This window comes from Myodes glareolus, chromosome 15, assembly GCF_982192425.1.
Source record: "Myodes glareolus chromosome 15, mMyoGla1.1, whole genome shotgun sequence".
Taxonomy (NCBI): Eukaryota; Metazoa; Chordata; class Mammalia; order Rodentia; family Cricetidae; genus Myodes; species Myodes glareolus.
Window position 1 is genome coordinate 65,794,036 of NC_142040.1, and position 24,518 is coordinate 65,818,553.

Consider the following 24,518-nt stretch of genomic DNA (forward strand, 5'->3'; position numbering starts at 1 on the left):
GATCTGTTGGATAATGTGAGCTTTTTTCACACATACACACGCACGCACGCTCGCGCACACGTCTGTGACTATTGCTACCAACCTGGAGAACTATGAGGAAGCACGGGAATATTGTGCTCGGTTCTCTGAAGGGAAAGGCCCCCTAAGAAAGAACTCTTGGAGTGAGGGAAGCCAGCACCGAGAGAGAGTGGGATGGCTTAGGCTGGTGTCCATTCAGTTGCTAAGTGGGTCCTGGGAGGGATTAAATGTTTTCAATATGAAGGTAGTCTTTCATATTAAAGAGGACAACATTTGAAAGCCATGCATAATAATGGTCTGCCACCTACTTGGCTACATCTACCTTTCTGTTGAAATGGGCATCTAGGGTCTAGAAATAATCAAAACCTCTCTCGTGAGCTTGTGCTTATCTGGGGCCTTCCTCCCTCTGTGTGGGGAGAGGTGTCCAACTGGACCACTGTGTGGCCATCCCTCACCACCCTCACGTTGTTCTGCTGAGTGGACCAGTGTTTGTCTCCCTGACGGCCCTCATGGCAGGTCAAAGGTTGTATAGGAGGTGATTGCTGCTCTCTCTGGCGTCACAGCTGTAAATGGGGCCCCTGCTCCCTCCTTGCTATTGTCCTCCAGTAGCCTTTAGCTCCTCCTGATGGACTTCCAGAACGTTATCCAATCAGATGGGAGACCCACTGGCTCTTATGAGGAGCCTGCCCCAGACACTTGGCTGTCACTGACAGATTTGGGGGGAGGGGGACGGGGGTAGTCTCTTGGCATATGAAGCTCCATATTAGCATGCTCACAGGCAACCCCCACAGCGTGTGACTTCTGTCCCTGGCTGTCCTGTTACTTCCCAGCTCACTGAGCTCAGCAAAGAGCACTCTTCCATTCTCATTCTGGCCAAGTGGTGGGGGGTGGGAGGGCGCCTGACTCTCAGGGTAGCTTCTTCCCTCTTCTACGAACATTGAGGAAGAATGGTAAGAAATATACAAACAGCATCTGCCTCCACTCATGCCAGTGTAAAGGACAGGTTTATTATTTCTAAATATTGGAAAGTTGTCAGTGAACTTTTTTCTTTATTCACCCATAATTTCACTACCCAAAGACCATCCGTTTATATTTGAATGTATATCTACTGCTTCCCACCAATCCCCCCGTCCCTGGGGACTAACCAGGACCTTGACCACCCTCCCTGTTCATCTGAGCTGCATTTCCAGTCTCTTTATCATAGTCTTAGTTTGAGACAGGGTCCTTACCCAACTGACCTTACGCTTCCTTTATAGGCTAAGTCCTCCTTGGCCTTGGCCTCCAAGGTAGCTGGAATGACAGGTAGGTGCCACCATACCCAGCTATACTTATTTTTTCTAAACTGTTTCTCTGTGTAACAGTCTTAATTGTCATGGAACTCACGCTGTAGGCCAGGTTGGCCTCGAACTCACAGAGATTCACCTGCTTCTGTCTCCTGAGTGCTGGGATTAAAGGTGTGCACCACCACCGCCTGGCCATTACGATTTATTCTTATAGCTGTAGGATTCTGTCAAGGGCTGTGTGTGTATGCGTGTGTTGTGTGCATGCTGGTGAATAAACCCAGGGCCTTCTCTGCACGATGCAGGTGAAGGGACTTGCTTTTTAATGATCTGTGTCTCCAGTCCTCAGTGGCAGTATTTGAAAGATTTCTGCTTCTGCATTGTCTCTCTTGCTGCAAGCAGCACTGTTGTCTTGTTCCCATCTGCAGATACTGTTTTCTTAAAAGTCTTTTTTTTTTCTTTTCCTAAATCCAAGTGTGTGCATTGTTATGGCTCTATTAGTATACGTATGCATGTAGCTGAGTTCCTGTTCAAATCAAGAAATAGGTAGCCTTCGCTGGGCGATGATGGTGGCACACGCTTTGCTTTTAATCCCAGCACTCAAGCAGGCGGATCTTTGTGAGTTTGAGGCCAGCCTGGTCTACAGAGCAAATTCCTGGACAGGCTCCACAGAGAAACCTGTCTCAAAAAAAAAACAATAAAAAAAAAGGAAGGAGGGGAAAAGGAATAGGTAGTTTTACTATATAAAGAGCATTTACAAACTGATTAAAGCTATAACAGATGCTTTAGAGAAATTAAGAAAGCACAAGCAAAAAATTTGCAAGAAGTAATGAAATTTGGGGATCTTCAAATTAAAATGTAATTTTTCAGGCTGAAGTTTGAAATTATGTTTGTTTTTATTTGGTCGGTTTTGGTTTTGGTCTGGCAGCCCTGGGACTCAGTACGTAGACTGAGCTAGCCTGGAACTCACAAAGATCCGTCTGCCTCTGCCTGGGAATAGAGGTGTGTACCATCACGTCTGGCATAAATTAATTTTTAATTGAATTTTTCTTCTTGCCTGCTTTGATATACAGTTATACACACATACATTAATACACCTTGATAGAGATAGACAGACTGACATATCTACCTTCTCAAGAGGGAAGAGGTGAGGCCTGAACTGGGCTGTCCCCTTGAGCAAGCAACTTCTTCACTGCTGAGTATTTAACTAGTCTGAGGCTGTGGGATCAAAGCCTTTCGTGGCACTCTCTGTAAGCTTCCTGCCTCCTGCTCTGCCCTCCTTCCTGGTCTCCACCCCACCCCCAGGCAAGGGGCACCGCTAGCTACTAACTGCCACTCCTTCCCGCCCTCTGACCAGCCTCCCCACCCCCACGCCAGGCTCTTGACTGGCTCCTCCAGGCGGAGGCCTGGCCTTGGGCTCTGCCCCCACCTGCCTGTTCCAGCCTCCAGATCCAGGCTCCTTTCTCCTGAAACTCCTGGCTGGTGAGTACCTACCCTTCCCACCACATCTTTCCAGTCTGAAGCTTCGTATTTGGGTTTCACAGTCGCCTTAATTTTGTAGTCCACTTTTCTGGGTGCAGTTGCCTGGATTTTCCAGTTCTGTGCAGCCTGGCTCTTTGAAGTGAAATGTGTCCATGATTTAATTTCACACCTTTCCCTTCCTCCCCCTCCTCTCCTCATACCCCCTTACCATTTTCTTTCTCAGCAAGTTAAGGCAGAGATTGCTGCGCTTGGCCCTGCTGACAGGTGGGCTGGGCAGTTGAGGGTAGTTGTATTCTAGCCTGTTCTTTGCAAGAGACTCAGCAGTGATCTTGGTCCTCACTCAGTAGATACAGGCTGTAGCCCCCAGTGTCTACCATAGAACCTCTGCATGAGGATTTTAGAACTACTTGTTGCTTTTTATTTTATTATTATTTGCTCTTAGGGAGATGGCACTCACATTAAATTTTTCTGTCAAATTTACTGTCGCTTTTAACCTCGTGTTTACTCATAGAAAACTGTATCATTTAAAATCTTCGAGATGATTTAATGCCGTGGTTTTAGTAAGCTGTGTTCTGACTTTGAGAATGTTTGAGGGGCTTTTAGGCCAGTGTGTTGCACGTCATTGTGTGGTGGCTGTGCACTGTCCACCCTCTCGGATGAATGGCTGCCCTAGTTTCAGTCCTGTGAAAGGATGCAGCCGCTCATTAACGCGTGCCAGATGCTGCTCTGGTCGGCACTGCACTTTAAAGGGAATAATACTTCTAGCTTTGGAACGACATGGGGATCGTCTCAGCGTCTGCCTCTAGGCAATGGAAGAGAAGTGGCCCTGTTATAGACATTGCTACTTCTCCCGGCTCCCAATCTTTATGGGGTGAAAAATCCATCAAAAAAGTTTGTTTCCTTGGCTATTTTTAAAGCTCTAAATAAGAAAAAAAAAATGAGATGAGGTAAGGCTTCACTTGATAAACATAGATAGCTGAGATTTCACCTCCTGGCCTAGGCAAAGGAACAGGGTAAGTCTTTGAGATGTGTACATACTGACTTCTTTTAAGGAAGCCTAGACTTAGATACAGTTATTGCAATATTTACATAGAACACCATAAAGATTTGCTACACCACAGGAAAGTCCCATGGGATCAAGGAAACCCAATACAAATCATTTTCTTACGTTAATTGTGCCCAGATGAAGTTCGAGAAGAAAAATTAGCTTCATTTTGTTTATTTATTTATTTTTTTGACACTCATTCTGAAATTTGGGTCTGTCACTTGATTCGAGGATTTGCATTGCATAATTTCAGCAGCGCCCAGGCTAGTTGGTTTCCATTGGATCACAGGTGCACGCCCTGCCCTGGGAGTCCAGTCAGAGGTAGCTGCAAATTAGGGAAATGAGGTCCCGGGGAGGTGGAAGAACAGGTTGGACCTGGCCATGATGTCATTTGATTCTGATTTCCAGGCATCTAACACAGCCTGTTAGTACTCAGGGCGGAGCATCAAAGGAACAAAGAGGGTCTGGAGCTGCAAAGCCATGCCACCGGCCGCCTCTTAGACCAGCCTTGCTTGCGGCCTTCCCCTCACCTGTTGCTCCTGCTGTCTGGAACAAGCTAGCGGCGGTCCGTGGTCGGCATCACCTCCAGCTTCTGCCGACGTCCATGGGGTGAAAACTTTTCCTTTCTCGTGGCTCATTTAAGAAAAGCAGCTTCAAGACAGTCGCCACTTGTTCTGTAGCGCACTCCCCAGGTCTTCTCATGCCTTGCAAGTTAACATCATGTTGCTATCGGGCGTTTGAATGGTTGAGAAGGTGGTTTGGGAATATTCAATGGAGGCCCAGCTGGTTTAGGGGCCCAGGGATTTTGTTGCCGTCGCTTCTTATCATTGTGCAGGTCTCCTTGTAGACACACAAGCCATAGAGGAGACACCAACTACTCTCTTTTGAGTGCGTGTTGGGGAACTGGGGAGACCTGAGAGGAGTTTTTAGAGTGTTCCCCAGCATATGATGTGTCCTGGGGTGTAGTAAGGAGCCGCTTGTTCGTTCCCGACTTCTCAGCCCTGAAATAATCACACAGAACTGTATTAATTAAATCGCTGCATAGCCCATTAGCTCTAGCTTTCTTAGTCTATTCTTATATCTGGATTTAACCCACTTTTATCTGTGTATGGCCATGTGACTTCAGTTTACCGGCTAAAGTTCCAATCTGCGACTTCTGTCCCCAGTGGCTCAACAGTGTCCTCTCTGACTCCGCCCTTTTCCCCCAGTATTCAGCTTAGTTTTCCCTGCCTAGCTTTGTTTCACTATAGCTCTGCTGTAGGCTTGGAGCAGTTACTTTATTTATTAAGATAATCATAGCATACAGAGGGAAATCCCACATCACTAGAGTTTGAAAACTTTGTTTACCCTGGTGACCTTCCATGGTATCATCAGAATTTCAGCTTTATCCTGCACAAAGCCCCGCTGGCGTGTGTCCCCTTGGACAGGACTGTATTGCTACATCTTGCGGGGCCAATGGCAAGGGCTTTCAGAATTCTCGAAGAACAAGTTAACTGTGTTGTTGGCCCAGTGAGAAAAGTCACCGTTCCATTAGATAGCCCATGGAAAACAGCATGACAAAATGCTTTATTCTCTAAACATCCCTGAGGACAGTGACAGGTGAATGCCACCTACCTGTAGCCAGCTCAGGTCACCGCCTGATGTCTGAGTGTTCATTTTGTCACTGATAGTTTTGAAGATGAATTTTACCCGCTTTGGGAAGGACCTAAGGATTGCCTGTGAATGCGTCCGTGTCCACGCTCCGGCTCCATGTCACCACTGATGTCACGGAGGGCTGACAACCCCCACCATCCTTTCCATCCCTGTGGGACATAGTGACACACTTGTGTTGCTAGAGGACTCTGGTGCTGCATGGCCCTTCAGAGAAGAGGGCTCATTTTCCAAACTTTCCACGACCTCCCCAAGTAGAATTTGTGGGGGATGCATATCCATCCCGAGAAAGACAACTGGAAAGGCCAGCCCAGGACGCTGCAAACTATTCTCAAAAGGCCAGCTGGGCATACTTGGTGTAAGGTGAAGTGGGATCACTGGTGGAAGTGAGGAAATGTTACTCTAGGGTCAGGTGAGCAGAAGGAAGGTTGCCCGAGTGGACAACTGATGGCTATGTCTCGGGTTCAGGAAATGCACCCACCACCGCTGCTCCTACCGTATACTTGTAAATGTTTCCGATCCCTCCTTTTATTATTATTGCTTATTTATTATCTGTGAGTGTGTCTGTGTTGATGAGGACCTAGGACCTTGAGTATGCTAGGCTAAGTTTTTTGCCACGCAGTTACATCCCCGGCCCCTTTAGTTTGAATATTTTGCTTAGTCTAAAAGTTTCTCTCAAAGTGGGGTGGTGACACACACCTTTAATCCCACTACTCAGGAGCAGAGGCAGGTGGATTTCTGAATTTGAGGCCAGCCTGGTCTACAGAGAGAGTTCAAGGATAGCCAAGGCTACACAGAGAAACCCTGTCTTGAAAAAAACAGAAACAAAACTTTTGTTGATAGCAAGCTCTTTCATACAAATTTGGCCATAGATGCTGGCAGGGTGGTGCCTCATCCCCTGGGTTCTCCTGTGGTGCACGCCTTTAATCCCAGCATTTGAGAAGCAGAGACAGGCAGATCTCTGTGAGTTTGAGGCCACCCTGATATGCAGAGCGATACCCAGGACAGGCTCCAAAGCTACAGAGAAAACTTGTCTTGAAAAATCAAGAAAAAAGAAAGGCAGGGAGGGAGAGAAGGAAGGAAGCAAGCCTAGACTGGCAGGCTACGGGCTCCAGGGATCCCCAGATCCTAGCCCCTTCTGAACTGGGAATCTAGTGTGCTTAGACTCCTGGAGAATGCCCCAACCAAGGATGGGAATAACCCAGCTTTTGACCTCTTATTTCCTAGCAACTTGTAACTGCTCAGTGTAATACTGTGTGATGGCTCTAATGTATCCTTAACAGACATTAGCAGATAATGCTAAACAGATTCTGTGGGCTGGCTAATTTCCCACTATGACATGCAAGCAACCACTTTAATACATGACTGGGCAGAAGAGAAGACTCCTAGGACACCATGCTCACCCATGCCCCCGCCACCAGGCCCACCTGCCCTCAGTAGAATTTACCCAGGGCTTGCCAATGCTTTTCTACCTGTCTCAGCACACTGCATGGAGCAATCGTCAAATGAGGTTCTCCGTTTGATTTTGTTTTACTCCCGGTATTTTGCATGTGTTCATGAACATTTATAAATCGCCTATATTCATTACTGAAGTTTTTTCTTCGCTGTACATTTTTATGCAAATTGAGTTCCCTGTGAAAGGGGTGCTGTCTCAAGACTGTCTTAGCTCCGCCCTGAATCTGAGGATGTCTTTATTCTCCCAGGCGACCGCTCTGCTTGATGACTAGAAATTTGGCTTGACTTTTTCTAAGTTGCTGTTTTCATCTTTCTTTAGATAATTTAGACTGCTTAGCTCTGTGGTGCGTGTGTGTGTGTGTGTGTGTATGTATGTAGTCTGTCTGTCTGTATCTGGTGTCTTTTTGAGGGGAGAGGCTCAAGACAGGGTGTCTCTGTAGCTTTGGAGCCTGTCCTGGAACTAGCTCTTGGAGACCAGGCTGGCCTCGAACTCACAGAGATCTGCCTGCCTCTGCCTCTCGAGTGCTGGGATTAAAGGCGTGCACCACCACCACCCACCTGCATCTGGTATCTATAGCAAGGACCCACATACACGTATTCTGGTTATCATCTATACGATGGTTTGCATGGTTACCACAGTGTATTATATATCTGCTGTGAACCCAGCATTATGAAACTCTTCCTCCAGACCAAGCATTCCAGATCTCAGTTTAACAATATTCCAGGTCTGGACACTGAAGAATGTTTACCTGTAGTTCCGTATTTAATTCTTGCCTCTTCCTAGCTGTAAATCCTGATTGCATTGCTTAGCCATAACCTTGGGCCTTGATAAGTGACTCAGAGAGATGCCTAGCTATTCAGCATTCTAATGAGCGGTGTGGGCGTCCCTGCCAGCGAAGAGGGACAGCTGCTCTCCTAATTTGTATTTCTCAGCATGATTTGTCAGAGGGACTCTGAATAGAGGGGGCTGCGACCTACTCCGTATGGCGGCTGGAGAAATGGCAGAACAATGATGAATAGGTCGAGATTGGAGTTTTAGTTTCACAGGATGAAAAGGCTGCTTTGGGTTCTTTTGATAAGAAGGCAACAGATTATACTCAAGGCTGCTCTCTGAAGGTTCGCAGATGGGGTTTATACAGAGGGCCGGACCTTCTGTCGACTCCTCCGTCAACTCCTCCAGGGCCGTGGTCAGATTGGAAAAATCCTTCCTGCCCATCCTCTTCCTCTGGGTCTTTTTGGGTTTTAGCTTTGTTGTTGTTTTTGGTTTTTCAAGACAGAGTTTCTCTGTGTAACAAACAGTCCTGGATGTCCTGGAACTCACTTAGTAGACCAGGCTCGCCTCTGGCCTCCAGCTCAATGAAAATCTACCTCTGCTTCCCAAGTGTTAGGATTAAAGAAGTGCACCACCACTGCCCGGAGAGTTTTGACTTTTCTGAAATGGGGCCTCACTGTCCTGGAATTTCCTACATAACCCGAGTGGGCCTTGAACTTGTGGCGATGCAGTGTTCCCGCTTAGCCTTCCACGGCTGGAATTCAAACATGCTCCACCACACCTGACCTTATTGCGTGTTTCTGAGACTCATGCAGCACTCTTTTGGATTCTTTTTGGTGCGAGGGCTGGAACCTGAGAAGGGCTCAGCTTAAGACTGTCTCTGAGCAGATGGAGAACCGGGTGACCTGGCTTCCCAGCGTGGCCTTCAGGGCAGGGCCTGCCCCTTCTGCTTTCTGGGCAGCAGTAACTTAGGTTTTACCCCGCATGATTCCAATCTCCCTGCCATGCAGAGGGTTCCGCCCTCATGAGTAGCCCATAAATGAGATGTGCCCAGGTCCTTGAGGTTGCTGATGACATGTAACCCCCAAGCTACACTGCAGCCCACATCTTAATGGACACTCTGGTTCCATTGTTCAAGTCCTCTCACCCCATTTTAGTTTCCAGTCTTCTAAATCTGCTGTCTCAACCCTGCAGAACGTAGGAACTGACTTCATTTGGTCACACAGGCATCACGGTCCTTTTCTTAGTGTCTTCAGGGACCTCCACCCCTCCCCCACCACTGCTGCTGCCGGAGAATATCACTACTCCTTTGCCTCAGTTAATGCTTTGGTCAGCGTGAGAATTATTTTTTTTTTCTGATTGCAGCATCGCTTACATATGAAAAACTGAGCTCTGAAATCCCTTGTCGACCTTGGAATGCTCTGTAAGGGGCCGGAGGAAGTGGTGAGCCACTGACGGGCTCAGTTCCGCAGAGCCAGAGCCGCAGCCTCGCAGCCTCTCGCTGACTCTCCCACACCTGCCCACAGCTGAGCTTCCATAGCCCATGAGCTCACCTTGTAACTCAGCAAGGGCTGAGAGCATCAATTCCTGAGCCCACGCAACCCACCTGTGTCCTACTGGAGCCGAGTCTCCGCCTCCTCCTCCATCCTCACTCTACTCAGAGCACTGTTTTCCCACGACTTTCCCACCCGGGGAACCTGGGCATTTGCCCACTGCTGATGAGGCCTCCCTGAGGATTCTCCCTCAGGCCGCTGACTCTGGTCCCTGCTCCCAGCTGACTCTGACTTCCTACCTTTGAGACTGACAGCCTAGCTTACCATCGTGGGCTGACTTGGGCTGCTACGCTGACCGCTGCTCCACGCTGGCTTGCCTTGAGCATATTTTTGACGTTTAGGGTTCCTCACCGGGGACAGTCTTCCTATTTGGAAGAATGCTCTTCCCCTGGGAGACCTTTGTCTGCCAGCAACCTAGGGAAAGTGCAGCACACAGTTCTCTTCTCTGTGTGTCCTTCCGCATAAACGTCCAAATCTTCAGGACAGATGGTAACTGCCAACAGTGACCTGGGCATCTGGTGTGCTTGAGGTTCTGCTTCATAGCAGGTGTTTGTTGGGAGCTTCCACAGTGTCGGGCTTCCCAGTTAACACGTCTGTAGCCCCTTGGGTTTGCAACATGGCAACTGTCACAACTCTGAGAGCATCATCAAGCAGTTTTGTCAGCATTTTTTTTTTTTAATGTGTCGTTTAGGTCAATCTGACTAAAAAACAAAGGCTGGGAAGAGTCAGAGCTGAGCCCTGAGAGCCCCCCCCCCATTACTAGGAAACTTTTCCTGGGGTTCTTTAGTGGGTTTGTCCACATTCCCCTAGCCTGGCTTTTCTGCTGGGTTCAAGGGCTGGGAACATACTGTTGTCTTTCTGCACTTTCAGAGGAGACTCCGTGCCTTGCTGGAGGGATCCCCATGATGGCATGCAAACTGGCACCTTGCTATGGAGTGTACTGGGAGTGTGGGGGGGGGGGGGTCCACATTGCAGCATGGAGATGGAAGAACAGGAAGCTCATCCCTGGGCAGTATTAAGCACAAAGCCCTGGAGAAGGGAAGGAAGTCTACAGTAGGGTCAGGGTCTGCTAGAGGCAGGAAGCTGGAAGAGCTGGGGTGGAGACCAGGCTGGCATTCTCATGCCTTGGGGAAACATCTGACTGTGTGTTCACTGTGTGGTTTTCAGGCCCCGTATGGGGATTGGAAACAAGTACGTGACAGGGGAGCAATAGTGGCCAAGGTCTGAATGTGTGAACGTCCTGTGGGTACAATGAGAGAGGAAGACTGACTGCAAACAATGGAGGCCTGGTAGGCCTAGTCCTCCTGAGCACTTACTATTCTGTGTGTGCACCCCATTTTGTCCGGCCCGGCTTCTGTACACATTTACAGAAGTTCTCCTCACAGCTGTGAGCACTGACAGTGCTGTGTTTCAAGGTTTATTTTTAAAGAGTTGCTGCGGCAATCTTTTGTGGTGTTCTAGAAACTAAATGCAGAATTGTTGGGAAAGCTGCCATGTTTGAGAAACACTGCTTCTGTCTTGAAAGCCTTTCATGTGGCGTATTTGATGCTGGGGGAAAGTCCTCATACCCGATGTTTCACGCGCCTCGCTGTTTTTGCTAGTTCACGTTCTTGCCTCAGCCTTCCTCGTCGTCATCAGATCACAGCAGCTGGTGAGACTGTCAGTCTGAGAGTTTATCTAACTGTATGAGCCTTGTGTTAGACACTGTACGTCTGAGAGTTTATCTAACTGTATGAGCCTTGTGTTAGACACTGTACGTCTGAGAGTTTATCTAACTGTATGAGCCTTGTGTTAGACACTCAAGTAGAATGATTTTAAACTTGATGTTTTCTTACCCCGCAAGCTTTTGGGGAAAACAGGCTCTGTTTCGTCAGGAGATGCATGATATGAGCTGTGTACAGAACCAAGCACTTTCCAATAGCTGTATTGAAAAGTATAAAGAACATTAATTTTATAAAGATGATTTTTTAAATAGCATGTATAGCTTCCTGCATCCTGATTCTGGGCCCTACTCCTGAACTGTGCCTCAGTCCCAGGCATGGCCTTTGTTCTTGAACTCAGAAATCAGCATTGTGGATGCATATGCACGTGCGCGTGTGGGTGTGTGTACATGCTATGTGTGTGGTATATGTGTGTGTGATGATCAGTCCAGTGCTGGTGTGTAAGTTGACCACAGGAAGACATCGGGTAGCCTTTTTATCTCTCCCTGCCTTATCTTGAGACAGTCTCTCGCTGAACCTGGAGCCAGACAGGGGACTAGTAAGCTCAATGAGCCTCCTTGTCCCCTGCCTCCCTCAGCACTAGGGTTGTGGGTACACTTGACCATGCCCAGTTTTTTATATAGGTGCTGGGAATTTGAACTGAAGTCCCCGTGCTTCCCAACCTCATACGACTGTATTCCAATAAAACTTTATTTATATAAACAGGCTATACTTGGTTAGCTCCCGCTCTAACTAAAGTCACTGTCTCAACTGCGTTTTAATCCTTAGATTGGAGTTCTATTTTGGGCTACTCCCAAAATAGCTACTGTGGTGAAGTTCATTCAGGAATACCAGGAAATAAACTCTACTGTTGCGTAATGAATGCTTTGATGCTGCAGGAACACCCCATCCCCTTTCTGAACTTACGCAAGTATGGCTAGCTAGGGCCTTAGCAGTCACTCTGTCTGACTCTGGCAGGCATGTGCTCTGTGACCCTCGAGGTTACGAATGGCTTCTGTAAAACGGAGAGAGCGGTGATGCCTATCCAATAGAAATCACTGAAATCGGTGCCTGGGCACCTAATCCGTGGGACATGGTAGCTCTCGTTCTGGCTGTTGTCATGAATAATGTTGATGTTAGTTTTGTGCCTCTTCCTCCCAAATGCAAGCCAATCCAGGTGCTGGAACAGAGGAGGGTCCACTTGACAGTGACCCACAGCAGATGGCCGTTGGGCTCACACGGTGTCATTGTACTCTTGATCTGGCCCATTAAGCAGAGAGACCACTGCAGTCTAGAAGGTCCGCAGGATCTGTCCCCAGGGACTCAGTACTCAGTGACACACCGTGGTGTGAGTAGCCCTGCCCGCCCCTGGGGTGGGGGAGAGAGAGAGATAAGCAAATGATCGCTTATGTGTGCAGTATTTTGGAAGTTGTAAAATAGTATTTCCCAGATGGTCATCTCTAACATCACAAACTACAAACTGCACTTGTCATCGTGGGCAGGTGACTTGTGCAGAGGGGAGGAGGGGTGACCCACGCACATGGAGATGTGGCAGCATCCGAGAGCTTCACCTGCGGCAAAGACAAGTGCATTTGCTAGTTGAGAAGCAACTAGACTTATCTGTGGTGTGGAAAAATACAGATGTGTGTCCTTCCATATAAAGGGGGATTGGAGCCCTGTTTCAGGGTCCTTGAGTGTGAAGCTGCCCCCTTTGTCTTCATTGTATCCTCGGTTTTCCTTTCCCGGCGAGACACCTGGGTTTGTGTGGCTCTGGAGAAAGTGGGCAGTTCCAAACTCAGGACAGGGTTTCCTGTGCCCCTGTACTAACTAACCTACTCCTCTGGGTGTGAGAAATTTCCCTGAGCTGTAACCTCCAGGCTAACTCACAGCTCCCGGTGGGCCTGTCTGTCACATATGGCGTTCTATTCTTACCTGGGGAGACGGCCCGCCCCGTCCATCCGTCTGTCTGTGGAGGGAAATGAACTTCCACCTCTTTCCCCCCAAGTGTGAAAATTAGCAAGAATGCAACAGCTGTATGAAATGCCTGTCAGCCTTGGAGAGCTGATGGCAGCTGAAAACAGAAAAGCTTGCAGCTGACTGAGCCAGCTTTGGCTTTTGCCTGTCGGTGGAAGCAATGCCAAGATCAGGAAGACTATATTGGTGACCTTGAGTTTTAGCATAACCTAACGTGCCTGTGGTATTGAATCTCTAAATATCAAAAGACAAGGCTGACTCGTGCCCACAGTTGGAGGATGGCGTTCTGTCTGTCCGACAGTGACGGTCTGTGACCGCAGGACAGCAGGGGAGATGTTCTCACGACTTGGGTTCCTTGTTTGGCTTCTGTAGCCATTGGTGCTCTAGAGGTCTTCTGGATCTCCAGAGCCCGGCCGCATTGCCCTTTGCATTTTTAGCAGTTGGGTGCCAAGCACCATCTAGGCTGGACCAGGCAGGGCTGGCTTGCCATGATTCCTACAGAGGCTGGCTTCCCTTGTGGCTGTGTGGGTGAGGCTTTTCATAAATCTTTTCAACTGATTAAAAATGTCATGTTTACATGATCTCATAAATTATCTCCAAAAGAGGAAGAAGTGATTCATTTTTGGAAATAAATTATAATCCATTAATAGCACAGCCTAAAAGGACAGCTGAGTTGGTGAGGCGGGCGCTAGAGGGGAGGGCATGGGTCCAAGAGGGCAGCTCAGCTGGGAAGGCTCCTGACCTGGTAGCAGGAGGGTGTGGATTCCATCTCTAGAGTCAGCTTAGAAAACTGAGCCATACTAGCACATACGTGTATTCTCAGCACTAGGCGGGGTGATGGGGGGGGGGGGCTCCCTAGGACTTCTTGGCTAGTCTGTATAGCCTAGCCAGTACACTGCAGGTCCCAGTGAGAGGTGCACACATCCCAGAACACAAGTGAGTAGACAGATGATAGACACACTGATAGACAGACAGACAAAAGTTCCAAAGACAATAAACTCACTCGGTTTTCTTAGATTTACTAAGTACAGATGGAATCTCCCATTACCGTAGGCAGATGACACACGCTGTGTTTGTGTGATGTGCTTGACCCAAGGCTGGGTCACATTTGCAGACAATCCGATTTAGAAGTGTTCCCACATCTGTCTCTGGCCCCACTGTGAAGCCTTTTCTGGTCCTCTGCCCCTCATTGCCAGGTCGCCTGATGTCTTTGTATGTAAATTCCCGGAGCAAATGTTTGCCTACTCGTTATTTAACTGATAACTTGTTCTATTATCGGTCATTTGTTCCTGTCTAGGTATTTTGCCTTCTTATTTCATTCTGAAGAAAAAACTTTTTTCTTCTTTTTTTACACATTCTAAGAGATGTTTCTATTTTGTTTCTTCTGTATTTGACTGAATTCCTTAAGCTACAGTTAAGCATAAGTGAAAACTATGTCTCATCCTGTTTCGGAATGCAAGCTTTCTCTTACCTTCACTTCTTAGGTGTTATTAAAAGCCTCATGGCCTGCTGGGCCTTTACTGTCCTTTCTTTTCTTACTTTCTCACTGCTGGGACTCAAACTTGGACCCGTGATGGTGCTCGGCAAGTGCTACGCTGACCTACATTCCCAGCTTCCTCTCTGCTGCATCACCTTTTTAGCTAGGGTCCTACTGTGTAGCCCAGGCTGGTCTTACCTTCAACTCCCTGGCTCAGACTCCTAATTATAGGCATAAACTACCATACCTAGACTTTTATTTGCAGTTTTTTTACTTGGGTTTTGTCGTTATGTTTTGCTTCTCTGAGACAAGGTCACACTTGCGTACAGCCCAAGCTGGCCTAGAAGTCACTGTGTAGACCAGGCTGACCTTAAACTTGTTTGACATTCCTGCCTCAATCTCCCCAGTAACTCTAACTACAAGCATGCACCACGACCAGCCAACTCAGGCACCGCATGACTGACTTGCTGAAAACACACGTTTTGGTGACTTTTAAATTTTTCACAGGTGCAGGCAGCTAAAGTCACCACGTGCACCACATTCACCCAAAGAGAATCTCCCTTCTCCTCCCCACATGACCCCACCGGGTGATCCCCAGCTCCCTGGTCAGTCCACTTCTATGTCTATAGAGTTCCCTCTGCTGGATGTTTCATCTGAATTGAATCATAGAATGTGTGGTCTTCTGCAATGGACTCTTTCACTTAGCGTGACTGTATTGTAATGTTAGTAGCGCATTCCTCATTCTGGGATAGAATATGTACAGTCAGCCCTTTGTATCCTTGAGTTCCTCGACTGTGGATTTAGGGAGTGGAGAGATGGCTCAGCAGTTAGGAGCACTTGCTGCACCTGTAGAGGGCCTGCGTTCAGGTATCTAACCCATATTAGATGGCTCACAACTGCTGTCATTACTATTCAGGGGATCCAGCATTCCTCTGGCACGCAAGCCCGTGGTGCACATAAACACAAGCAGATAAGCACTTGTACAAACAAAGTAAAATAAATAAATCTTTTTTTAAAAAAGGTGGACAGTGCATGAGGCATAATACTTAAAGTTGTCCCTCTGGCATCTAGTCACATGTGTACATGCACATACATTCCTCATACATGTGTGTATCTGCGCAATCATGAACACACGCACACACACAAAGATGTACCGTTCCGGAATGTCTTTAAAGATAAACTCATACGGAGACCTGTTCTCTGTATGGCTAGTTCCTTCTCTAGTGCAGTCTGGTTCTTTTCCCTGCCCTTTCTCCTCAGAAGTCTCCCTGCACTCACACCTGCTTTGGCTTTCGTATGTCTCGCCCTGTGACCAGCCGCGAGTACAGCCAGTTTTGCAGGAAGGGGCTGTCGATTTTCAAAGTGAGCGGAACATCCGTGGCTGGCGCTTCCAGTCATCTCTGCAGAAGGTGCCACCGCTGCTGGTGTGCTGGGGCCAGGTGGCCGCTGGCACTTGGCGGGTGATGGCCTCATTTTGAGTGTTGTCCTGCTGACAAGGTTGTCCTTTGATCACACAAAGGTCCACACTCGGCCTCCCCTGTTGAACCCCATAACCATTCCATCCAGAATGCTATGTCCCTGCTCAGACTGGGTCTCTGCCCTGCATCCCGTCTCTGCCCCATGCGAAAACTAGACCATGGCAGGCGGGTTTTTTGTTTGTTTGTTTGTTTGTTTGTTTGCCCTCTCCTTTGTTTGGACTCCTCCTTCCATTACAGCCAACCTTCCTCTTGGGCCCTTGTGACATCAAACTGGTGCAAGTCCATGTGGTGCCTGAGGTTCCTTTTTTCTTTTCATGACAGGATTTTTCTGTGTACAATCCTAGCATTTACTTTGTAGACCCAGCTGACCTTGAACTCACCGAAATCCACCTGCCTCTGCCTCCTGAGAGCTGGGGTTACAGGCGTGTGCCTCCACCGCCCGTCTGACGTGTCTTCCATCCCCTCCTCCGTGTGGTTTCTGAACCTTGGAAGGGTGACAGCAGGTACATCATTTAGGACCGAGCACCCAACGATCTCTTACCCTCAGCTATTTGACCAGTAACTGCTGCTCATTGATAGAAGGACCAAAGCTGCAGACATCACTAAAGGCAGTTTGACAGCCTGACCACTTAGCAAAACAGTGGTAGTAGCCCCTCACCCCATACCCCCCCCCAGGGCCTTTGACCTCCCCAGACTTGGGTCTTTGCATTCATACGTCAGGCATGAAATTCCCTCCTGAGGAGCACAGCGATAATGCCACTAATGAGCCCGTAGCTTCGTCTGGATGAGTGAGACCGTTCTTGTCTTTCTGTTCGTGTGTTTGCTGCGGTGCAGTCTTAGACTCTCTGTTGTATTATGTGCTGTGTGTGCCGCCTGTGTGTGTGTCCTTTCTCCAGTGTGCGTATGTGTGTGCCGCCTGTGTGTGTGTCCTTTCTCCAGTGTGCGTATGTGTGTGCCGCCTGTGTGTGTCCTTTCTCCAGTGTGCATATGTGTGTGCCGCCTGTGTGTGTGTCCTTTCTCCAGTGTGCGTATGTGGAGGCCAGAAGTCAACTTCAAGTTACTTCTATTGCGCTCAACCTTGTTTCCTTCCGATGACGTATTCATTTATGAAAGCGGCTTACCTGTGGGCGGAATCCGTTCTCTTCTGTGTGTGTGTGTTCCCTGGGTCAAATCCCGGTGCAAGCACCTGTACTGGGCCAACTCAGGGAACCACCACCGCCTTATTTTTGAGACAAGACCTCCAACTGAAGCTGGCTTTGGACTAGACTGGCTAGCTACTGAGTTCCTAAGATTTGCCTGTATATGAAGCTCAGCACATATACGGGGGTCACAGAAGTGTCACTGTGCCCAACTTTTGTGGGGGTGTATCTTTGTCCACGGGCCATCTTCCCCAGTCAGTGGTAACACATGGCACCCCTTCCAGACATCAGAAACCTTAAGGACAAAATTTAGCCCCCACTTGTGACTCTTCCACGAGCCCGAATGACAAAAATCTTGTACGTAGTAGGGGTTTCATAACAGTGCAGTTAGTGACTTCGCTGGGGCTGCCATTGCCTGGAGTTAGAACGGCTTCTTCCAAAAATCCAGTCTATTTGTTCCCATCAAAACCTGGCTGTTAGGGCTCGGCAGGCAGTCTTTGTTGCGGGCTGCAGGGCCGGGAGAACTGGTTACCAGCGAGGACTAGCAAGCATTAGGCAGGCTTTGAAAAGCAAAATGCTTCTTGTCCAGCCTCCAGCTGTGACATCTTTGAAAGTTAAATTCACCAGAAAAGGAAGTTGCCACTGAAAAGAGAAGCACCAATGGAAAGCCTGGGCTACCCCCTCGTGACCACCGTAGGCGGGTTGCCCAGGGCGACAATCGGCCTATAGAGCCCCTTCCCCTGGTTAAATTACTGGGAAGGGGCCGAGGCACAATGGCTGTGGGAGTCTGCAAAAAGCCGCAGCTCCCAGCGTCCCTCACTCCCCTCGCAGAGCTGTATCGAATCCTCGAACCACACCACACTAATTAGCCCGGAGTGGAAAGGGTTGTCATGGTGACCGGGCACTTTTTTAAAGCCCAGGAATGGTGTTCATTATTGTTCCAAGTCTTTAGCTGTGGGGAAAAGGTCAGGGTGGCAGTCGTTTTCCGTATGAAGTTTGGCCTGAGAGCCTAGCAGAAGGTGGAATGTCCCTCGGAGACACAGGAAGATGGTGAGTGCCGATCCGGGTTCAGAGGGGCGGCCCCTGCAGTCCTAGCTTTCTGAACGCTTTAATAACTTGGGTGCCAGGCTAAGGATATGTGGAGGAAGGAGCAGGCGACAGGGCCAGAGTGTGGGTCAGGGGGAGTGCTAATTCTCACTTCTTGGAACCTCAGATTACGCCAGTTAAAAGTTTCCCCGCTTCCACTGAATTTATGAAGAAAATTGAAGGTGTCTGATAGTCTATAAATACTTCGCTCTGTAAATGCACTCTGTACTATTCTTCGTAGATCATTACTGCTCAGGTTTCGTTTCTAAATCTGTCAAGCTAGAAGCATCACAGCCAAATGCTTCCATTGCAGTTACTTACCCTCACACTCCCAACATAAAGTGTGTCACGGTGATTGGGATTTCAGAGCCTTTTGCTTGTCTTCCTTTTCTAAGGAGAGTTCAAATGCAGAGACTAAAAATTCGGGTCGCCGGTCCCTGGCCGCTTGCCCTAATTTGTTGGCTACACTCTGTTAGAATACTGCTAAGTAAAGACAACCTGACCACAGTGTTTGTGTTAGACATTCTTGAGAGGAGTCTGCCTGCTGGAGATGGGGGCAGCTGTTCCATCAGAGGGATTTGCAGTGATTGTGCGTGTGTGTGCGTGTGTGTGTGTGTGTGTGTGCGCGCGCGTGCTTAATTGTTGTTGTCGTTTTAATTTTAGTTTTTGAAGCTGCAGAATCACCTGGCTTTAAGCCTACTTTTGTGTTCATGACTAATTGTGTGTGTGTGTGTGTGTGTGTGTGTGTGTGTGTGTGTGTGTGTTTAAGGGTTAGAGAGGAAACCACTTTGTGTTTTTTGGCCTTTTCCACAGTATGGTCGTTTTTGGTTCTTTTATTAGACTTCTATAGAATAACAGCATACAAGTTAATTAAAGGGACTAGGGGCCCGGGTTAGAAGAATGGATCACCGTCCAAAGAGCTGCAAGTGGGAAGTGACCCGCTTTGCTTTCCCCTGAAAACACAATTGTTCCAGCGGCAGAGCCAGCTGGCAGCTGTGCAGACGGGAGAGCAGACACCCGAGGAGGTGCCTTGGCTTGGCTTCCTGTCTCATCTCTGTGTCCTTGGGATCACTCTGGGGGAACTCGCAATCAGTGAGGTACCGGCCTCGCCGCACGCATGCATGTGTGAGTGTGTGTGTGTGTGTGTGTGTGTGTGCGCGTGCGCACGCGCTTGCATGTGAGAGAGAATCTCCGTCCTGTGTCCTCCTTATTGATTACTGCATTTTTTTCAGCTCAGAAAATATCTCTCACTATCCTTAAATAGAAGTTTAATAAACAGAGCTATATTCAGAACTGTATTTACGTAACACCGTGGACTTTAAAATGGTGACAAGTAAACTTTGAGGTGTATTTGTGACATGAACATGGATACTGATATTTTAAGGGATCGATGGTATTGTTCAAGATGTAGTTACGGTATGGTAGTTATGTTAAACTGTCGTATATGTGCTTAACGTTTTACTAATGAGATTAAATTGGCAAAGGTATGAGGGGGACAGTAAAGAGGCTGGTGGGCGCAGCAGGCTTGGCTGGGACTGGGGAAGTTGGTGATGAATCCGCAGGCCTTCATTTTCTGTTGTGTCTTTTGTGTCGGTTCAAAATTACCGTGTGTATCTGCACACAAAACAGCAGTGAGGGTGGCCTTGTGAGCGCTGTGTCATCTAACGACCCGATGTCATCCCATTGTTCACGGTTTAGATGCCAGACCAGTTTGATCAGGCGGTGGTGTTAAACCAGCTGCGCTACTCTGGGATGCTGGAGACCGTGAGGATTCGAAAAGCAGGATATGCTGTCCGGAGACCCTTTCAGGATTTTTACAAAAGGCAAGAAGGAGCTAAATGGAGCCTCCCTTTCCTCTCACTCGACCCATCTCTCTCTTCAGAAGGGGTAGGAGAGAGCAGAAGGTAACACCACGTGCCCTCTCCCGCAGATACAAAGTGCTGATGCGGAGCCTGGCCCTGCCTGAGGACATCCGAGGGAAGTGCACTGTGCTGCTGCAGCTCTACGATGCCACCAACAGCGAATGGCAGCTGGGGAAGACCAAGGTAGAGTGGCGGGAATCTGCCACGCCTGCCCAGGGATCTGGTGATATCCACAGGTGTAGCGTTCCCAGACACTACTCGGTGGTTGTTATTAACATCCTGATGTGGGGTGGGTGGATGTGCACGCATGTGCGTGCACGCACACACATACCAGGCAGTCAGGAATGCTGACTAAATGAGACCCTTGCATTGTGAATCTACAAGGCAACTCCCAACACCTCAGAAGTGAAACCCCAAGGCCTTCCAGCTCTAGTTTGAATGCCGTGTGTGTGTGTGTGTGTGTGTGTGTGTGTGTGTGTGTGTGTGTGTGTCATCCTCGCCATCACAGCAGCTATTGTGTGGGAGACCAGCAGAGAGCATGAAACCCTTTGGGTTGCCAAAACCTCAGCCAAGAACAAGGAAAGTAAAACCCACATTCTGCCTTGCTGGAGCAGAGGTCCTTAACCCCTTATTCCAGATGAGAGCTGGTACCTTTACTGAGAGAAAACCCTCGTGTCTGCATCTTTCTCGCACTGAGAGTCACTGCTGTTAAAGACCCATGTGAGATGCGCTTAACTTGACCAGCATTAGATTCAGGAGACCCTTGACCAAAATGAGCCTGGAAGGACCTGTAGTTTATTCATTCCTGAACCTGGTGTGTTTGTAACCCCTGAACCAATTGACGGTTCGTTTCCAACTTCAAACTTGGTAATCAGAATTACCGAGGGTGGGGGAGGGAGGCTTGAACAGAACTCAGAACCTCATCCATACTATCTACTAGGCTCTCACTGCCACTAAACTACGTTCCCAGATCCCAGAATTTCTTCCTTACCCTTCTTTAAAAACGATTTTATGCCAGGTGGTGGTGCCTTTAATCCCGCACTCAGGAGGCAGAAGCAGACAAAACTCTGAGTTTGAGACCTGGTTTACAAAAGCTAGTTCCAGCACAGGCTCCAAACCTTGTCTCATATATATATATATATATATATATATATATATATATATATATATATATATATAATGTGTGTGTATATGTATATATGTGTGTGTGTGTATGTATATATATATATATATATATATATATATATATATATACTTTGTTTTTAATTATGTGTGTGGTGTGTGCCTGTGAGTGTAAGTGCCCGTGGAGGCCAGATGTGGGAACCCCTGGGACTGGACTTCTGGGTAATTGTGATCCACCTGATCACATTGGAAGAGCAGCAAGTGTTGTTAACCACTGGGCCATCTCTCCAGCGCCCAGAGCTGCCTTCTGGGTGTCAGTACTTTTCTGTGCGTGTAAACTTTTGAAGCCAAGATACCCCGGTGGCAATTGCTTAGCAGGCATGGAGAGGTTTCTTCCCACAAGACAGCAGAATTATAATGTCTCAAGACTCTCCTGCATTCACCCCTTGGTCTCTCCTCTCTCTGTGCCGATCTCTTTGTCTCTTGTCACTCAGATTCAGTCTAGTGCCAACGCTGGTCTGTGTGCTAGTGTGTCCTGGAGACAGTGACCTAAGACAGGAACTTTAGTGGCCATCTGACCATCCCTTTATGCCTGCTGACTGTAGTAATAACAACAGAAGGTGGGACTTGACTCTCTGTCGGCCCCTTTTTGTTTGTCTTGTCATATTCCCTTATTGGATTTTAGAATGTGTTGGTCTGCGGCAGGCGAGCCGTGTAAGATGCCCTGGCCTGAAAAGCCTTATTGTAGGACTTAGCAACAGACGGCAGTAGAGGAACGGGTGCTGTCCCCAGGAGACGGCCCTGACGTGGAGATGTCTCCTTCTGCAACCGTGTTCTTTTCCCCTGACACATGCCTCCCTCATGGGCAGGTCTTCCTTCGGGAATCCTTGGAGCAGAAACTGGAGAAAAGGCGGGAAGAGGAGATTAACCGCGCAGCCATGGTGATCCGAGCGCACATCTTGGGCTACTTGGCGCGGTAAGAACTCCACCCAGGAGAGGGGCATGAAGCTGTGGCCCCCAGTGGAGTGATTTGTGGGAGGGGAGAGGGTACCCCACATCAGATAAGTGGCCACAGCAGCAACCCAGTAAGTCTGACCTGGGCAGAGCGCACTTAGAAGCCTCATGCTTGGCTCTGCCGCATATCCTGAAGCCCCTGGGGTGTGTGTCCTTTGGCACTTCTACCTGAGGGTGTCTCTTATTGGAGACACTGGGGCTCACAAGCATTTCAGATTCTGGAGTTATCCTATTGGAATATCTGCCTGGTCTTCAATGATTGACAGACAGAAACAAAAATACTCCAGAATCTGAATTTTTTTTTACTGTGTGAACCATTGACCCCTCCCATATTTGTTCATATAGGCTAAGCATACCTTCTGCCTATGAGTATCATCCTAGCCCCAGAAATCGGAAAAATCTCTTGATTTCATTTTATATGTATGGGTTTGTTGCCTGTATTTCTTGTACCATGTTCCTGCAGGTGGTTGTGAGTGCTGTGTGGGTGCTGGGAATTGAACCCCGGTCCTCTGGAAGGGCAGCCTGTGGTCTTAAGTGTTGAGCCATCTCTCTAGCATTTGAATCTAAAATCTTCTAAGTTTCCTACTAGCATTCAAGAAATTGCAGATTTGAGGTTTAGGGATGAAGAATTCTCAACTTACTTCGCATTGTCTAGAGACCCCTTCTCTCACTGCTTCTTTCATGGCTGTTTAGTTTTGCTGTTTTGTGAGAAAATCTTACTATGAGCTGTGGATGGTTTGGAGCTCGCAGTGTTGGTCAGCTTGGCCTCAGAGTTAGAGATATGTCCGCCTCTGCCACCCAAGTGCTGAAACCAACTGCCTTTAATCCCAGCAGAGGCGGGCGGATCTTTGTGAGTTCAAGGCCAGCCTGGTCTATAGAGCTAGTTCAGGACAACCAGGGCTACATAGAGAGACCCTGTCTCAAAATAACCAAAACCACCACCAACAAAAAGCCATACCAACTCTGCCTCATGGTCATTTGGTCAGATATGCTCTGCAGGCCACAGGAAGCCCTGGCTCTTCCATTCCATGTGGTAGCATTTTGTTTTCTCGCCTTTACATGAACGGTAGAACATACTGGGTCTTCTTAGGCTGTGTTTACCCAGCCCGTGGCAGGCTGATTGAAGTTGGTCTTAGGGTTACTTGTTAATTTAGCCGAGATAATGACAGGATTCTAGCTTTCTTTTGTTTATTATCATTCTTTTGTTTTTCTTCTGTTCTGTTTGGGCCCACATTTCCTCCTCTGCCTGTCAGTCTCCATAATGAGAATCCGTGTCCAAATCTGAGTGCTTTCCCTTTGTCCCGTCCTAACGTAAGCTCATCTGAATAGCTCAGAGCCTCATCATCTACGCGACCGATCTCATTCGCAGGAAACAGTATAGAAAGGTCCTCTGCGGTGTGGTGACGATACAGAAGAACTACAGAGCCTTCCTCATGAGGAAGCGATTTTTGCTCTTGAGAAAGGCAGCCATCGTCTTCCAGAAGCAGCTCAGAGGACAGCTGGCTCGCCGGGTTTACAGACAGCTGCTGGCTGAGAGGCAGGAGCAGGAGGAAAGGAAGAGGCAGGAGGAAGAGAAGAAGCGAGAGGAAGAAGAAAGGTATGTGCTTGCTTGGGTGAGACAGAAGGGGACCCTGGGAATGTCACCCTCTTGGGTGTCAGGAATTCCCAGGGGACTGGGAGAGCTCGTGTGAAACAATAGTTCTTGTTTCACACTCAGGTCTGTGAACAGTTCTCTTTATACATAGAATAAGTACACCCATCCGTGTGTGTGTGTGTGTGTGTGTGTGTGTGTGTGTGTGTGTGTGTGCGCATGTGTGCGCATGCAGCACACAAACAGGCATACACGTAGGTGTGTGATGTGGAGGGCAGATGTTGAAGTCAGGGAGCTCTCTCAGTTTCTCTCTGCTACCACTGAACCAGAAATTTACCAATCTGGAAAGACTGACTGGCCAGCGACTTCCATGGGCTCCCTGTTTCTGTTTCCTCCAGCACTGGAATTACAAATATGTACTGCATGCTTAACTCTTTCCATGGGTGCAGAGGATCAGAACCGAGGACCACACGCTTGCGCAGTGAGGACCTCACAGACTGAGCCGTTGACTCAGCCCTCGTCCTGTTTTTCAACGGTTAGAGATCTTGGGCCGAGCACATAGCTCAGCAGTCAAGTGCTTGCCTAGTATCCAAGCACCAGCACCGTCAAAAAAAAATTAGTCCCATTGAAAAACAGTTTCAGAGATGTTGGTTTTCACCAGCTGTTTTTCTTTTCCGTTTTTTAGAGAACGAGAGAGAGTCCAGAGAGAAGCCGAGCTCCTCCGCGCCCAGCAGGTGAGGACCACGGCTACATCTGAGGCTCTTTATGTACTTCCTTCCTGCGTCAACCCTTGACACTGGGGTTTAGAATGGAAGTCAAG

The 24,518-nt window shown here is 48.3% G+C and overlaps 1 protein-coding gene across 5 annotated transcripts in view; it reads left to right on the forward strand.

The window, feature by feature from the left end:
• The window catches only part of Myo10 (myosin X), an 83,179-nt gene that overhangs the window by 27,289 nt on the left and 31,372 nt on the right, over positions 1-24,518 (forward strand). For 3 of the 5 annotated variants that reach the window (XM_087896966.1, XM_087896965.1, XM_087896968.1), the window contains 5 exons: positions 19,808-19,932; positions 20,040-20,154; positions 21,963-22,069; positions 23,477-23,704; positions 24,384-24,432. In XM_087896966.1, coding sequence (XP_087753092.1) covers positions 19,808-19,932; positions 20,040-20,154; positions 21,963-22,069; positions 23,477-23,704; positions 24,384-24,432 — 624 coding nt within the window. Of the gene's footprint in view, positions 1-2,675; positions 2,781-17,782; positions 18,074-19,807; positions 19,933-20,039; positions 20,155-21,962; positions 22,070-23,476; positions 23,705-24,383; positions 24,433-24,518 lie in introns of those variants that run through there. The other 2 variants (XM_087896969.1, XM_087896967.1) reach the window with 2 other exon arrangements.